Source organism: Leptopilina boulardi, unplaced genomic scaffold (genome assembly GCF_019393585.1).
Source record: "Leptopilina boulardi isolate dan_hultmark-lab unplaced genomic scaffold, ZJU_Lbou_2.1 LbouV2_10, whole genome shotgun sequence".
NCBI classification, from domain to species: domain Eukaryota; kingdom Metazoa; phylum Arthropoda; class Insecta; order Hymenoptera; family Figitidae; genus Leptopilina; species Leptopilina boulardi.
This window is the reverse complement of record NW_026137641.1, coordinates 171,090-188,078: the sequence shown is the minus strand read 5'-3', so window position 1 is coordinate 188,078 and position 16,989 is coordinate 171,090. Positions and strand designations below refer to the sequence as shown.

General features: G+C 33.0%; 1 protein-coding gene across 1 annotated transcript in view; it reads left to right on the top strand.

Moving 5' to 3' along the window:
* Positions 1-16,989, top strand: part of LOC127291468 (uncharacterized) — a 36,148-nt gene that overhangs the window by 17,417 nt on the left and 1,742 nt on the right. Inside the window, exons 3-6 of the mRNA XM_051320636.1 lie at positions 4,558-4,809; positions 5,555-8,770; positions 11,851-11,979; positions 16,575-16,748. Coding sequence (XP_051176593.1) covers positions 4,558-4,809; positions 5,555-8,770; positions 11,851-11,979; positions 16,575-16,748 — 3,771 coding nt within the window. The remainder of the gene's footprint in view (positions 1-4,557; positions 4,810-5,554; positions 8,771-11,850; positions 11,980-16,574; positions 16,749-16,989) is intronic.

Genomic DNA, 16,989 nt, shown 5'->3' with positions numbered 1-16,989 from the left:
GAAATGTATATTATTTATTTCTAGCCATCAAGAATTGACATTAAATAGAAGCAAAAAAGTCCTTTTTCTAAGTGACATGTTTCTAAATATTATCCTAGATGGCATTTATTTAACTGCTTTTTAAAAGCATATTTAGGAATTATTTTTAATTACTTTAACTGATCCCATGATAAAATAATTAAAAGTGAAAATCGCTGTATTCAACAGTTACGATAATATGTGGACATCCGCATGAAAAGTGACCATTTTGTTGGTTCTAGTGTGCGAGATAATCACAATATACTAATTTTGAAGCAAAATTGTGATTTTTTATATATTTTTTTTATTAATCTATAGAGGTTTACACGTCTAATTATGCAGTTTTCATAATTTTTTGCCAGTCTAAGTATTCTGATTCATTGTTTGAAGTAAAAGAAGAAAATGTCCTACTTTATCGGTCCATTGGAAAAATTGTGAATTTCTGTTATTTCCGACGGTTTATTGCAACATAAAAATACACTTTGAACGGAAATACATTCTAGCACATACACGTCTAGTAAATTTAGCTAAACACACAGATAATATACTACCTTTTTAAATATAAAAAAAATGTTTGGGCATAAAATAAGTCACGGCACGTTGCTTATCAATAAGACTCAGGTTATACACCAATAAATGAGGAGCTTATAAAATATATTAATCGATGAATCAAATTAATCTTTTTCTCTCTCACACTGACTTGATCTCTCCCAGAATAATCGAAGATATTTGCTCTTAAAACTTTGTTTTTGTCAATTTAAAAAATAAATTATCGATATTTTTTAAAATTATTCGTACTAAAGACACTTAAATTTTTTTAGTAAAATCTAGTTTTACTTCTCTTTTATCAAATAAATAAATTTATGTCCAGCTATTGACTTCGTAAAAAGAATCGGTTTATTAATTAAGAATCGCATTTTTATAAAAGGGATTAATTTGTCGGTTCCCCTTTATTTCCGAAATGGAGAAGAGAGGGGATTCGAAACCTATTAATTTTTCATCTTAAAGGTGTCCTCGATTTAAAAAAATTCTCATTTGAATAACTTCCCAAAAGAACCAAAGATATTTGCACTTAAGGTGGTTAGTTCTAAGACGCTAGTCAAAGGTACAATTTTCTATTTCTAAAAGTTCACAAGGGAAATACATTTATTATGTAAATTAAAAATAACATTTATAAGTAATAACCTTTATATCGAGACGTATATATTTGTAAATAATAAAAATTTCAAAGAAAAAAAGGTAATATACTTTGAATAACGTAGTGTTTCAGAGTTAGGGACGTAACACAATGGCGCAGCTCATGGTATTTTCGTGATACGGAATCGTAATAATATTTTTTTACTAAGTTAAAATAAAGTATTGAGTGAAAAAATAAATTAATATATTAAAAACATTTATTTATATTCAATTTAAAAATACACCAAATGAGTAAATCAATGTATTTCTCTTAATAATTAACTTTATTTGAATTTTCGCGCCACTCTTTTCCGACGCGCATGACGATCCCATAGAAATAATTGTATATAATTGTTTGCAGCTAGATTTTCATATGGAAGAATTCTCGTTTAACAGATTTCTCGTTAAAAATTAAATACACACTCAATGACACACAATTATACAAACAAGAATATTATAATATCGAAGGACTTGTTTTTTCAAAAATTAAGAAATCAATCTATTGCGTGAATATAATTAGAATTGTTCACGCTAGTCCAAGAATAATGTTAGTTTAAATAATATATATAATTTTTAATCAATCATCTCATTTTGACACCTTTACGAGCAAAGATAAAAATAACAGACTAATCTACTCCTGTACACTGAAAAAATTTCGGTTCATGAGATGTCCTGATCAGTACACCAGATATCCCGAGCACCAGGACATGTGCTGCACTGGCACTCAGAACATCAGATGCTCTGTTTCGAGACACCAGGCGCACTGTCACAGTACATTTCCTGCACTGATACGTACAGACAAACGGTGTCCTGGTATCAGTCAGGAGAAGAGATGTTCCGGCACTCGGGACGTGAGATGCCCTGGATTCAGTACACCGTTTGCACTGAGGTAGTAGTACAAACGATGCGCGGCCTCCAGTGCGTCCGATGCACTTAAATTTTTTCAGTGTAGATACCGGCTGTTTGTGAGGCGGTGGCTGTGCTGTGGTTCACGACCCAGTCCCCGTTCCGTATAAAGATCTCTTGAACGCCTTTTATTTCTGCAGTTCTGATCTTGCTTAGCATCAGCCAAGGCACATCCACGGTTCAAAATTCACCAAGTCGGTGATATTAGCCACCGCGATCCTCCCCCAAATCCGTTCTCTAATCACGCCACGTTAATCCAATTCAAATTTACATTATATTCACTGATTCACATTAAATCAGTTAATTTTCCCCTCAAATATATTTGCAACGTAAAATTCACTATCTCAACAGGAAAATATTAGAGTTTCAAAAGTCAGACTTACCTATATGCGTCCCAAGCGAAAGCGCGAAATCCAGGAACAGATCGGCAGCCGGTCTCCAGGTGTGATGATTAATTGATGAGTGGACCTTTATTATCTATCACACCTCGGATCCCTGGCCGCGTCATCCCGAAACTCACGCCCATCACCCACCGACACCAATAGGGAAACGTTTCAATTTCTACCCCCCATTTTCGGTAATAACCAGCATGTTCGTTGTAATCTACGCATGAAAATACGTATAGGTACCAAATTTCAGCTGACTAGGTCGAAAATTGTAAAAGTTAATTGGGGACACCTTTTTCTGGGAGGGACGCACGAGTCTTTCCATAAGGGTTCCGTCCGGTACACCTACGGTGTACGGAGCCCTAAAAATATCTCTAACTTTAATTTTTTGATTAAAAATACTCTGCAACCGTACGATTAATTCCACAGTTTTTGAAGCTTTGTGTTCCTTGAATATTAAATTTATTTTGCTTTAATTTTGAATTGAATTCTTATTGTGCCTTTATAGATAAGTCAAATAGTGATAAAGTGTTCCCTTTTCATGCGGACGTCCACAAATTTATAATTTTAAAAATGGCTCATTCCAACGAAAATCACCAAAAGCTGGTTGCGCGATGATTTTTAAAAAACCTATAATTGATACATAAGACTTTAGAATACAATTTGATTGTCATGTAAGGTTTCATATGGCCAAATATGTTTTAGTTTCTTTTTAAAGTCTTTTTAGAGATCAATAGGTTACAAGGTCATGAATAGTCCTTTTAACAAAAGGGCAATAAAATTCATCGAAAATGAAAAAATGTAAGTAATTTATATTTTTTATAATGTATATGTTACGGGCAATGGTCAAGAGACGGGCAAGGTCTGACAATGCCCGGGCACTGTCGACAATGACCAACTTTTTTTAACATGATGCATTAAAATTCAACAATGCCCGGGCATTGTCAACATTGCCTAGTGATTCTTGGGCAATGTTTCCAAAGTCTAGGCAACGTAGTAATAATTTGAAAATTATATGATTTCGGTGTAATGAAATTTAAGTTCATAAAAATTTGGAAATTAGAGGACTTGACATTGTTAATTTATTTATTTTTACATGAGAGACTGCCGTAACAGTTCGACGTACATTTTTTATTGCTGTTTAAACATTTGCATTTATTTTGAGCGCAACAATTAACTTTCGATAGTTCATCGAAAATTTAATAATATGAAATTTGTTTACATTATCATGTATTAAGCTAGATCGAATATTTTTGACATTGACAAAATCACACCGGGCTATATCGACATTGCCCAAAACAGACCGGGCATTGTCGACATTGCCCGGAAAATTCGAATGTTACTTATATTTTGGACAATGCCCAGCGGCTATGGGCATTTTCGACAGTGCCCGGGCATTGTCAGACCTTGCTCGTCTCTTGAACATTGCCCGTAACATATATTAATTTAAGATATATCTTAAAGTAAATAAATGTGAATTGTCTGAAAATTACTCACCTAAATATTGAAGTTGCTATTTTTTGTCCTCGTACAGTGTCATTAATTTGACAAATTTCTTCTTTGGAGAAAAAAGTAAACGTAAAAATCTTTTGAGCTTACTTTGTATTAAAATTATTAACTCAATTCAAGTGAATTTTTTCTGGGGCCTCGTCTCGTTACCGTTTTATTAATTTTAAAAAATTATTCAAACGGTAACGAGACGAGGTCCCAAACAAATTCCACTTGAATTGACTTAATAAAATTAATACTATTTAAGATGAAAAGGATTTTCGCGTTTTCTTTCTTCTCTGTAGAAGATATTCGTCAAATTAAAAGCACTGTACGAAGACAAAAAAAAGCAATTTTAATATTTAGGAGAGTAATTGGCAAATAATTTACATGTATTTACTTGTTTTAAATGAATTCACGTTATAAGAAATATATATTACTTTTTTTCATTTTCGACGAATTTTAATGCCCTTTGGTAAAATGAACCATTCATAACCTTGTAGTCTATTGATCTCAAAAAAAAAATTTAGTTAGAAACTAAAACATGTTAGATTTTTTTTAAATAAATCAATATACTTTTTAGAATCAATTGATTTAAAAGAAGTCTCAATCGTCTTGGAGAAATTGGAGGACTTGTCTCTATCAAAAAAAGACTTGACTGATTCTATGTTCAATAATTCAATTAATTTAAAAGAAGTAAGAGTCGTGTTGGAGGATGTGCTACAAAATTCGAGTCCTGCTCCCAGTGGTGCGTCTGAATTACTCGATTTATGTGGTAGTAGTTTTTTAAATTCAACTACTTTTGATGGAAACAATGAATTGGAACATAATGAAGGTAAATATAACTTAAATTTTTTATATCACACTTCACACGGTGAACTCAAATTAGCACGCAAATGTTTTTTCCGGGACGCATGAATAAGCTCTAAAATAAATTTGTTAGAAGTTTAATTTGAAAGAATTTTAATCGGCAGAATATTAAGTTGTTAGAATTTTAATATTACGGAAATTTAATTTGATGGAATTCTAATTTGTCAAAAATTCAATTAGATCGAATTTTAGTTTGCGAGAAAGAAAATTTGATGGAATTTAAATTTGTCAGAATGGTAATTTAGTAGAAACTTAATGTCGCAGAAGAACAATGTGACATAAATCTATTTTACCAGAATGTTAATTTGTTCGAATATTAATTAGCCAGAAAGTCAATTTTACAGAAAATAAATTTGCCAGAAAAGAGGTGGACCGAAAGTTGATCTCTTTTTAATTATCTTAAGGTGACATACACGTTTCTTTAATAAAATAGAAAATTCTTTATTCTCTTATATTCTACTACTCTTTAAAGACATAATGTTTTACTTATATAATATTATAAAAATAATTAATTTTGGAGTGTTAAGGACTATATCATTTTACATTTCGAATTTAGAAATAATTGCGATTTCATCTGCTTTGTACTACTGGATTTAATTGAACCAATTTTAAATCCACTGGTTGCATAAGTAAAATTAATTTTAAACTTAACGCAAGTAATTCCAAATGAAAAAACATGAACTAACCATTTATTATTTTTATCTACTTAGAAATTGAAGAAGCTGGTCCAACTCAACCTCGTAATTCAATTCACTCGGAAACTTTTATTGTCCATGGAAAAGAAGAAAATGGAATTAAATTTTGTACTTCCGTCGAGCATAACTCTTCGGTTGAAGATCAATCCGACATAATACCTAAAGAAGAAATTGCTGTTTTAATCCGCATTGAGAACGACAATCAATGTAATGATAAATCTGTTGTAATTCAGACTCGCATGCCAAAACCAACCGATCTTGACAACGGAGATTTATCAGCTTATTCTCCTAAGCAGAATATTTCGCCTGATCGTCAATCCAACATTGCACCTGAAAACAAAATTGCTGATTTAATCCTTGATGATAACAACAATCAATGTAATAATGAACCAGACGAAATTAGCATTCATCTGTCACAACAATCCAAGCTTGTTATCACAGAAAATGCACCTGAAAACAAAATTGCTGATTTATTCCTTCATAATACCGACAATCAATGTAATAATGAACCAGACGAAATTAACATTCATCTGCCACAACAATCCGAGCTTGTTATCACAGACATTGCACCTGAAAACAAAATTGCTGATTTAATCCTTGATGATAACGACAATCAATGTAATAATAAACCAGACGAAATTAACATTCATCTGCCACAACAATCCGAGCTTGTTATCACAGATTCTTCGACTCATTGTTTTAAACAGAATTCTTTCTCTGATGGTCAATCCCACGTAGTACCTGAAACGAAAATTGAAATTTTTTTGAATAATAAAGAAGTTATCCATCTTGACGAAATGTTAGACCTGAGCAACTGTGAATTTGTTTATGGCGATCAGAATCTTGTAGAATCCATTGATGATGACTCTCAAGTACCGAAAAATAATACCGAGTTCAACCAATTGAGTAATTTCAATTGTATTCCCGTTAAAGTTCCTTCGCTTGCAGACGTTGCTGTAGGCAGTGCAATAAAATTCGTTAATATAGATGAAACAAATGGGTATGATACATTAAGACCACCTAATTCAGATTCATGTCAATTTAAGAAACCTAAAATTACCGAAATGCTTGTATTGAACTCCAAAAAAAGTAGTTCCTCAGCTTCTACAATAATCGGTAAAAGTGCGTCAACGGGAGAAAATCAAGTGTCTTCTTTGGAAAATCCTCATGATCAGGCAGATTTAGAAGACATAGCTGCAATTGTATTGAACTCAAAAGAAACTAGTTCCTCAGCTTCCACAATCATCGGTAAAAGTGCGTCAACGAGAGAAAATCAAGTGTCCTCCTTGGAAAATCCTAATGATCAGGCAGATTTAGATGACATAGCTGGATTTTCAGATGATGATGATGATGACGACGACGACGATGATATCTACGATGCAGATTACTTACCCGCGCGCGATGAATGTGAAGAATCCGAGGATGAATCAAGCGAATACGAAAATGATGAAAACACATTGAACTCAACCAAGGAAAGTACAAGTGAAAAATCTGTTTTAAATGCCAATAGTTTTTCTTCGTTATACGCTTATCCAGGAAAATCATCTGTACCAGCATCTGAATTGAATGTTCCTGTATCACTAGGTCCAACTGGAAAAGCAAAACAACACTTTTGTCTATATTGTAACACCATGCAACTACAAATTGCTCGCCATTTGGAAAGAAAACATCCAAACGAATCTTTAGTTAAAAACTTCACCCGATTTGATGTACGTTCTGAGAAAAGACGCGAAGCCATTGCTATAATAAGAAAAAAAGGTGACTTTATGCACAACACGAGCCCCACATTAAATAAGGGTCATGTTATAGCAGTTCGCAGATGCCAAGTTGGAAAGGAGAAAACAGCTGCTCAACTTGTGAACTGTCCAAGATGCACCGGGTTTTATGCGATAAACAATCTACGACACCATTATGCAAATTGCACAAAATCGAATTCAGGCGGAACGAGATCTGTATTACAAAATGCAGCCCAAAAACTCGGTCGAGTGCATCAAGACGCGAGTCACAAAATGAGACACGTTATCTTACCTGTTCTGCGACAAAATGACGAAATTACTGAAGTCGTCAAGTACGATAGGCTGATCATACTCTATGGGAATCTTCTTTCGGTGAAACACAAGTTACCTCATCAGGAAGCCATGATTCGTGGATTTTTAAGGCTACTTGGAAGGTTAGTTCTAGCTTTGAGAGAAATAACAAAAAAACACCAAAGTGATCACAAAATCAGTGAGTTGGCTGACGCGTTCCATCCGAAGCATTTTAATGACGTTTTGAAAGGAGTAAATACAGTTGCTCGCTTCGATGAGGAGACCCAAAAGTATGCATCTCCAAGTACAGCATCTGCCCTAGGAACAGCGATACGAAAATGTAGTGAAATATTGAAGTGTGAATATATTATCCTGACTGACAAAGAGAAGAAAGGCCAAGTAGAAGATTTTATGGTGGTTTTTGTAACGAGATTCGGTGTTTATGTGAACAAGAATGTGGCAGAAACTCAAATCGATATGAAGAGGAAGAAGAAAATCATCCTACCGAATGTTGAAGACATCAATACCCTGATGGATTATTTAATAAACGAACGCAACTGCACGTATAAATCTATTCAACAAAACTTTTCTCTTGATGCTTGGAGACATTTGAGTGAAGTAATTTTGATCTATCTTCTCGTCTTCAATAGAAAAAGGCGAGGAGAAATGCAATACCTGGCTGTAGAAGATTACGATAATCGCCAAGAAATTGATGAAAATGATGACGCATACAAAAGATTACAGGAAAAAGGAAAAAAATCCGCAAAAGAGTATAATCGCTTCCTCATCCGAGGGAAATTGAATCGACCAGTGCCCGTACTCGCCTGCAAAGAATCATTGCAAAGCATGGAAATTCTCAAACAGAACAGGAAAAATGCAGGAGTTAACAGAAAAAATCCTTATTTTTTCGCTGTGCCCAGCAAAAAAGGAGCGAGATTCAAATCGTTGGAAGCTTGCGAACTAATAAGGAAATTTTCATATGCATGTGGTGCTAAAAATCCTGAAACTTTAAGAGGCACGTTACTTCGAAAACAATTTGCAACAACTTGCGCAACTAAATGCACCGAAAAACAAATCTCTCACGTGGCCAAATACATGGGTCATGATTTAAAAATCCATCATGATTATTATGAGGTTGATGATGTGACCAAAGATATAGTAGGAATGGCCGTTGTGTTAGAGAACGCACAAAATCCTTCCTCAGGTACGTATGTTATATTAGACGTTGTCAATTCAAGTATAAATTAAAAGATCTGTGAATATGGGGCACTTCAAATCCTGCGTTTATTCTGCGGCAATGTAACGTTTAGGGGTTAGCGGGGCATCAAATTTTTTCTCCTACCAATATGTGGTTCCAAAAGCAAAATTAGAACATTTTAAAGTTCTTAAGACGGACAACCAATCAAGGCGCTGGCTAGGAACCTTAATCTTCTTAAATTATATCTAGATTTTTTTCCGGAGTTACAATTTTTTTCTCCTGCAAATATGTTGTTTCAAATGCAAAAGTTGAGCGTTTTAAATAGATTTTAGGACTGACAAACAATCAGGGCGCTAGCTGGAAACAATAATCTCCTAAAATTAGACCTAAATTTTTTTCCTATTTTTTTCACCGTCAAATATGTTGTTTCAGATGCAAACTTGAAGCATTTTCAAGAGATTTTAAGACTGATAACAAATCAGGGCGTTAGCTACGAACAATAACATCCATTATATATAACTAGATTAGGAATATAATCTCCTTAATTGAGAACTAGATTATTTCAGGAGCCACAAATTATATCTTTTTCAAATATGTTGTGTCAGATTCAAAAATGAAGTATTTAACAAATTTTTAAGATTGAGAACAGATCAGGACCCTAGCTAGTTAATTAAAACCTAGAGTGTTTTCGGAGCTACAAGTTTTTCTCTCCCGCGAATATGTTGTTTCAGATCCAAAAACTAAGTATTTTAAACAGGTTTTAAGACGGACAACCAATCAGGATCGTAGCTTAAATCATTAATCTCCTTAAATTAGACCTCCATTTTTTTCCGGAGCTACAATTTATTTCTTTATTAAATGTGTTATATCACTGAAGCGCTGTTAACTGTTTTTAAGACGGACAATTAATTAGGGTGCTTAATTTAGACCTTGATTTTTTCCAGAGGTGGAATTTTTTTCTCCTTTAGATTTGGTGATTCTGATGCGAAAGTGGAGCATTTTAAACAGTTTTTAAGATGTATAACCAAACAAAGCGCTAGCTATAGGAACATTAATCCCCTTAAATTAGCCCTACTTTTTTCCAGAGTTAGAATCTTTTTCTGCTTAAAATATGTTGTGTCAGATGCAAAAGGAGAGCATTTTAAACAGTTTTTAAGATAAAAATTCAATCACTGCCCTTGTTTGGAATATTAATCTGCTTAATTTAAAACTAGATTATTTCAAGAGCTACAAATTTTATCTTTCTCAAATATGTTGTCAGATTCAGATGTGAAGTATTTTAAACATTTTTTAAGATAGAGAACCAATCAGTGCCCTAGCTAGTAACATTAATCTTCTTAAATTAGAATTAAATTTTTTTCAGGAGCTTTAAATTCTTTCACCTTCAAAAATGTTTTTTCAGATGCAAAAGTGTAACTTTTTAAAGAGATATTAAGTCGGACATTTAATCAGGGCGCTAGGTAGGAACATTAATCTGCTTAATTTAAACTTAGATTTTTTCCAGAGGTAGGATTTTTTTCTTCTTTTAATTGATTGTTTCAGATGTGATAGTCGATCATTTCAAACACTTTTTATGACGGACAACCAATTAGGGCGCTAGCTAGGAACATTAATATCCTTAATTACTGCCATATTTCTTTTGTTTGGTTAAATGTTTTAAAAACTAGTTAAAATGCTTTACTTTTGCATCTGATACATCATATTCGAAGGAAAAACAATTTGTCCGATTGGTTGAGCTAGCGCCCTGATTAGTTGTGTCATAAGAACTATTTAAAATGCTTCACTTTTGCATCTGAAGCAACATATTTAAAGAAGAAAAAATTTATAACTCTTGAAAAAATCTAACTCAAAATTAAGGAGCTGAATGTTCCTAAGTTGCGCTCTGATTGGTTGTCCGTCATAAAAAGCGTTAAAAATGTTTTAGTTCTGCATCTGAAACAACATATTTGCAAAGGGAAAAAAATTGTAGCTCCGCAAAAAAATTTAGCTCAAAATTAAAGAGATTAATGTTCCTAGCTAACGCCCTGACTGGTTTTCCGTTTTAAGAACTGTTTAAAATGCTTCAATTTTGCATCTAGATCAACGTATTTGAAGGAAAAGAAATTTGAAGCTCCACTAACCCCTAAATGCAACATTGCCGCAGAATTAGGGCAGGATTTGAACTACCCGTGAATATGTCTTGATTTTTTTCCTAAACCGTAAATCATAAAAAAAATTGTTTTTACCTATTTATTTTTTCAATTAAAACTTGTTTAAGTCACAAATTCAGTGTAATTTGTGTATAAATTTTGCATACTTAGTAATTCCTAGCTTTTTTAAAAATCATTTATTTTTTAATTATATACATTTAAATCTAAATATTTCTTTTATATAAACTATGTACATGTCCGTAAAAAATGTTTATCTAAATTTTTATTTTTCCTTATTCTGCGACTATCAGTATTTTAATTCTTTTTAACACACATTATTATACATAATATCAACGATGATTGGTTTTTGAAGAAGTCGAGGCAAATTTTTTATTTTTTTGCAATCACGTTTTCATACCGTTCAAAGATTGTGACATATTTTAAAACTTTTAAGGGTTCCATACACATTATGAACCCTATTTGTTTGGTTCTGGCATCATAATCATATACCCCACCCCCTAGTGCCTAGATTTTTTTACCTTGTGAGTTTAACGTATTTTATGAATTACAAGTAGCAAATTATTTCATTCTTAATTTCATCAATTTTTTGCCCTTGCCAGTTGTATGGATCTCATGTAACATTTGGTTTTTTCATCTTTCCGTACATATTACTTTTAAAAACAATGAACATTTTCAAAAGTTCTTTATTTTTTATTTGTTTGGTAGATGAGATGCTCCATGAGAAAAGAGACCTTATGACTACTTTTATAAATTTTAGGTGTTTGATGTCAATCAATAGGTTTTAAGTTGCTCTTTCACATGCAAAAATCAAAACAGTTTTGTAACAATTAATTTTTATGTAATCTATTAAATATCCCCTTGCTCATGTGTGTATGGAACCCTAAAAAGAAAAAGGAAAACTATTAAAATTTTTACCGTAAATTTATTACTTATCAGGTAAAAATGTGAATATCAAGAACAGTAATTCTGCCAGTGAATCCGCCTGCAAATCTGCTACTAAATCCGCTAATGATCCGCACAAACAAAAGAAGTCTAAAACATCTCGAGAAGTTCAATCTAAAAAAGGTGAGTATTAGACTATAAAATAATCCGTCTTATTAGGAAAACTATATTAAAACTAGGAAGATCTTAGTCTTACTTTTAAAATATTTTTCTTCTCACCCGGTCAAAAGTATGTAGGAATACTAATTTACTTCATTGAAATTATGTCTTATCTCGTTAAAGTTGACAGCTAGCCATCAATAACATGTAAGGATCTCCCATGTGAGGACACGTAAGATTTGTCGGATCCCCCGTCCCCTTATTACGTAAAATTGAACAAAAAGAGTTCGTTTACAAAAAAGCGTTAAAAATTTATCTTTCTTAGAAAAAACAAATTTTAATTTTTAGTAAAATATTGCGTAAGAAAAGCTCTAACCACCCTCTCTGCATCATAAAGCCATGTAGATATTTTGTAACTTCCCCCTAGAAGTTTACTTAATTAATGAATGGCCCCCAATCAGCAGTCTTTTTTTACTAATACCTTAAACATTTTTCATAGTTTAACTGAATTGTTCAGTAAATTTAAAAATATTTTATATCGTAAAACGACTAATAGTATATTAAGCAACATGGGTGTAAAGGCAGCCATAAATTTACGTTGAATTTTGGGGTAAGAGTGAAGGTCGAGGGTGCCGATGGCATCCCGAGGCCGTAACAAGTTCCCCAAAATACAACGTAAATTAATTGGTCTGCCTTTACTTCCGTGTTCCTTACGATACTTCATATTCCAAAGGCAGAAACGTGGCGCTTTTAGGTTATGTGACGCTCGGATGAAAAAGCCACTCATTTGTTCTCCCGGTTAAAAATGGTGACCGTGTTTTCCCAAGGTTAAAAAAAACACATGGGTCAGCTGTTCTTTTTACCCTTAGAAAACATGGTCGCAATTTTTAGACGGGAGAAGAAATGAGTGGCTTTTGATCCGTGCGTCTCTTAACCTAAAAGCGCCAATTTTGTGCCTGTGGGATAAAAAAAGTATTTTGAAATGTGTAGAATAAGTATAATCCAAAAAAACAAATTTCATCACACACGCACGATTAAGCCCGTTATATGACCAGTAGAGCAAGCTTAAACTGCAGTATTTTGAGCGGCGCGCGCAGGTGCGCCTAAATTTAGAATTTAGCTTCCAGAGATGTACAAACGTGACGTCACCTGAATAGGCCGGATGTTTTCAGCATGAGTCAAGCACGACACGGTGGGTTTAAACAGATTATTATGAAAAGTTGAAATAACCACGATTTTCTTTCGGGAGTGTATTCTGCGACAAAGAAGAAGATATTCCAAGGCAGAATCAAAATCATCCATCAGACCCTTTTTGAGAAATTTGATTTTTTCTTTAAAATCGCTCCTAATGACAAGTGGAAATATCAATTTCATTCATTTGCATTTTTTGTTACTAGATTTAAGTTTTCATCTAAATTTTTTGATGCAAGGCTTCCTCGCCATGCATTAACAAGAGAATAATTTTAAGCCTTGTATATATACTTTTCTGGCCGATTGACAAATTTCCTGAATTTGACCTAATTTTTATGTTTTCTTTCACTAGTGACCAACATTTTAAGTCTTATACTGTATTATCTAATTGTAAAATAATTAAAATAATGCCAAACTTAGAAATAAACTATTAAAAACATCAATCCCAAATTTTCTGTCTGACTATATGCATAGCAAGAACAGGAAAAATATTCATAAAGAAGTTGAAATAAGACTCCAATTGTGCGTAGAGGTTCCAATCATGTTCGGTCGTGGAAAAACCATCCGGTCGTGGTATCTATCGTTTTATTCATACATAAACTATTCAACTAGAAAATGATTTATCTTGATTTTCCGTCTGACTATATAGATAGTCTAAACAGTCAAATATTAATAGATAATTTGAAATAAGACTTAAATTGTGATTAGAGATGTCAATCATGTTCCGTTTTCGAAAAACCAGACGGTCGTGGTATCTTTTGTTTTATGCATAAATATACTATTCAACTAGAAATTAATTTATCCTGATTTTCTGTCTGACGATATCTATAGTTAAAACAGGTCAAATATTAACAAATAAGTTGCAATATAACTCAAATTGTGCTTAGAGATGAAACAAACAAACAATGCAAATGAATTAAGTTAATATTTGCACTTGTCATTAGGAGCATATCCCAGCTGAAAAAATCGAGCTGGTTCTTTCACACGGCAATCCATGTGGAGATTTGAAACAATTCCAGATGTAAATCCACATGGAAATTCCTTCATTTTCTTTATTTTGAAATGTTTTCAAAAACGAACACCAAATTCGAATTCCGAGACCCCGAAGGGGTCTCACTTACTGTTTTTCACATTTTTAAAGAGGTTTTTCTTCATATTTTGTGTATGCTAAATATTTAAAAAAATTGATGAGGAAATCCAGGCAGATTCCATCTGAATAGTTTCAAATCTTTACATGAATTTCTACATGGAAGATCCATGTGAAAATCCAGACGGAATTTTTCAGCTGGGCATTCTTATTTTGTATAAGAAAACTATGAGTTTGACATTGTTCAGGATGTAAAAACACGCTCATTATCTAGCCGGGAATGTCAGAAGAAGGTCAGTAAAAAGTCAACGAAAAGTCAAGGAGCTTTTTTTACTTTCTCTAGAGGCCACTAAATTTAAGTTTCAATTTAAATTCATTTTAGGTAACATCTTAGATTAAAAATGGAAAATTTATGAAAGCACCTGAAGAATAATATTTTTTTCTTATAACCATATTTTATTCAAAAAATGTATATATTTTTGTCTTGCGCATATTGGTCGTGTATTGTATGATTCAAGCTTCAATTTTAAGATTTTTTGAAGTCTGCAACTCGTCAGGAAGAGAAATGGATATTGCACAACCCAAATTTACGTTTTTGGAAATTATACGCCCACTTTTTTCAAAATCCCAACGTGATAGACAATTTTGGGACCAGCGGAATCGTTTTCAGCACCTCAAAATACATTAGATTATGTAGACCTGCCTTATTTGCATGCCCTTATGAAAAAGAATTACTGGATGAATCACTGGATGTAATTACTGGATTAATCACTGGAAATCCAGTGATTATTTCGCTGTATGTAGATTGTTAAAGAATTTACTTGCTGAACTCAAAATTGCGGTTTCATTGTAATTTAAAAAAAATAGCGAAATATTCACTGGATTTCCCAGTGATTAATCCAGTAATTACAACTACTTAAACTCCAGCAATTCGTCTAATAATCACAATTACTGGATCCAGTAATTCAGATTCAGTAAATCCAGTGATTATTTCGCTGTATGTAGATTGTTAAAGAATTTACTTGCTGAACTCAAAATTGCGGTTTCATTGTAATTTAAAAAAAATAGCGAAATATTCACTGGATTTCCCAGTGATTAATCCAGTAATTACAACTACTTAAACTCCAGCAATTCGTCTAATAATCACAATTACTGGATCCAGTAATTCGTCCAGTGATTCATCCAGTAATTCTTTTTCATAAAGGTGAAAACATTCTAAAGTGAGAAATTACGCGATTTTAAAGAAAAACTTGAATTTCTCAAAAAGGGACAGATGGATGATGTTGATTCTGCCTCTGAATTTTTTCTTCTTTGTTCTAGAATACAAACCTGAAAGAAATTTTAGGGTTATTTTGACTTTTCATAGTAATCTGTTTAAACCCACTGTGCAGAATTTGATACACAAAGTCTTTCCGTGTGGCTTTCCCAGTGATTAGTCTAGTGATTATAACTATGTTTCCCCGTAACTTTCGTTGTAGACTGAAACCGTATCTGACAATAATTTTGGTGATCAAATTCAACTTTTTGAGTAGAATGTGTTTAAAATTTTTTTATCATAGAAGCACATATTTGTTGAAAGTATACAGTGAGAGGACTTAACCCTCCGTAGGTCACATCTTTTTTTTTGTAACGAGGTTGGTCGCAGTTGAGGAAATTTCTCACCCTCATAAATTTTTCAAATTTTGTTATAAAATGATTATTCTTTTTATAAGTGTTTATTAGAGTTTATAAACTGTCAATTAAATGTAAAATTATTCTTAATTATTGTTTATTATAAAAATTAAAAATTATTATCAAACGAAATCGACTATACGTGGTCAGTCGCACAGTTAAGGCATGGTCACCACTGGGCTGCCTGTCTGCCTGCGGGCAGACGGAGAAAGGGGCACGACGTGAGAGTAAGCTAGAAAGAAAATTCAAATTTAAATTTTTCTTCTCGCTCACTTATGCCGCTTCCTTAACTCGTCTGTCCGCAGGCAGGCAGGCAGCCGAGCTGTGGCCGCTTCTTGAGAAGTTTCCTCACTCTGCGACAAAAATTCCCGATGTTTTCTGCATTTTCGATGATTTTAGTAAGCAAAATTACTACAGTTGATGCGAAAAACCCCCGAGCCTGATGCTATCATAACAAAACTCCATGCTATATTGGTATGGATTGTTTGCAAGTCACGCATAGGTGTGTAAGTGCAGTATTTACTATCCGCTTGAGCGTAAATCGCAATATAATTTTTTCTCTCGATCTATTTTTTCTCTTGTAAATTGCAGTGTCAATGTCAGAACGAAAATTTAATTCAGTAATTTAATTAATATAATATTAAATAAATATTAATTTTTTTATAACTAGTTGGAAATAGAAAGAGGAAAGCCAGTGAATCCGCCAGTGAATCCGACAGTGAATCCTACAGTGAAGCCGACAGTGAAGCCGCAAGTCAATCTGTCAGTAAATCCGCTCATGATAAAGTGATCAAGCACGAAAGTAAGAAATTTAAAGGTTCTCGAGAAGCTCATTCTAACAGAGGTGTGTATATATATATACAAAAAAACATGAGCTATATTAGAGCAACTATTTTTAAATTGAAAAAATCTTTCCTTTACTATAAAAATATGTTTCTTTATATCCAATCAAAACTATGTTCATAAATTTACTTTATTGAAACAGTTACCTGGGCAACTGCTGTCACTGCAATCGTTATCATAGCAAACTAAAAAAACAGTTATTATAGAATCACTTACGTAGTTGTGAATATGGTTTTTATGTA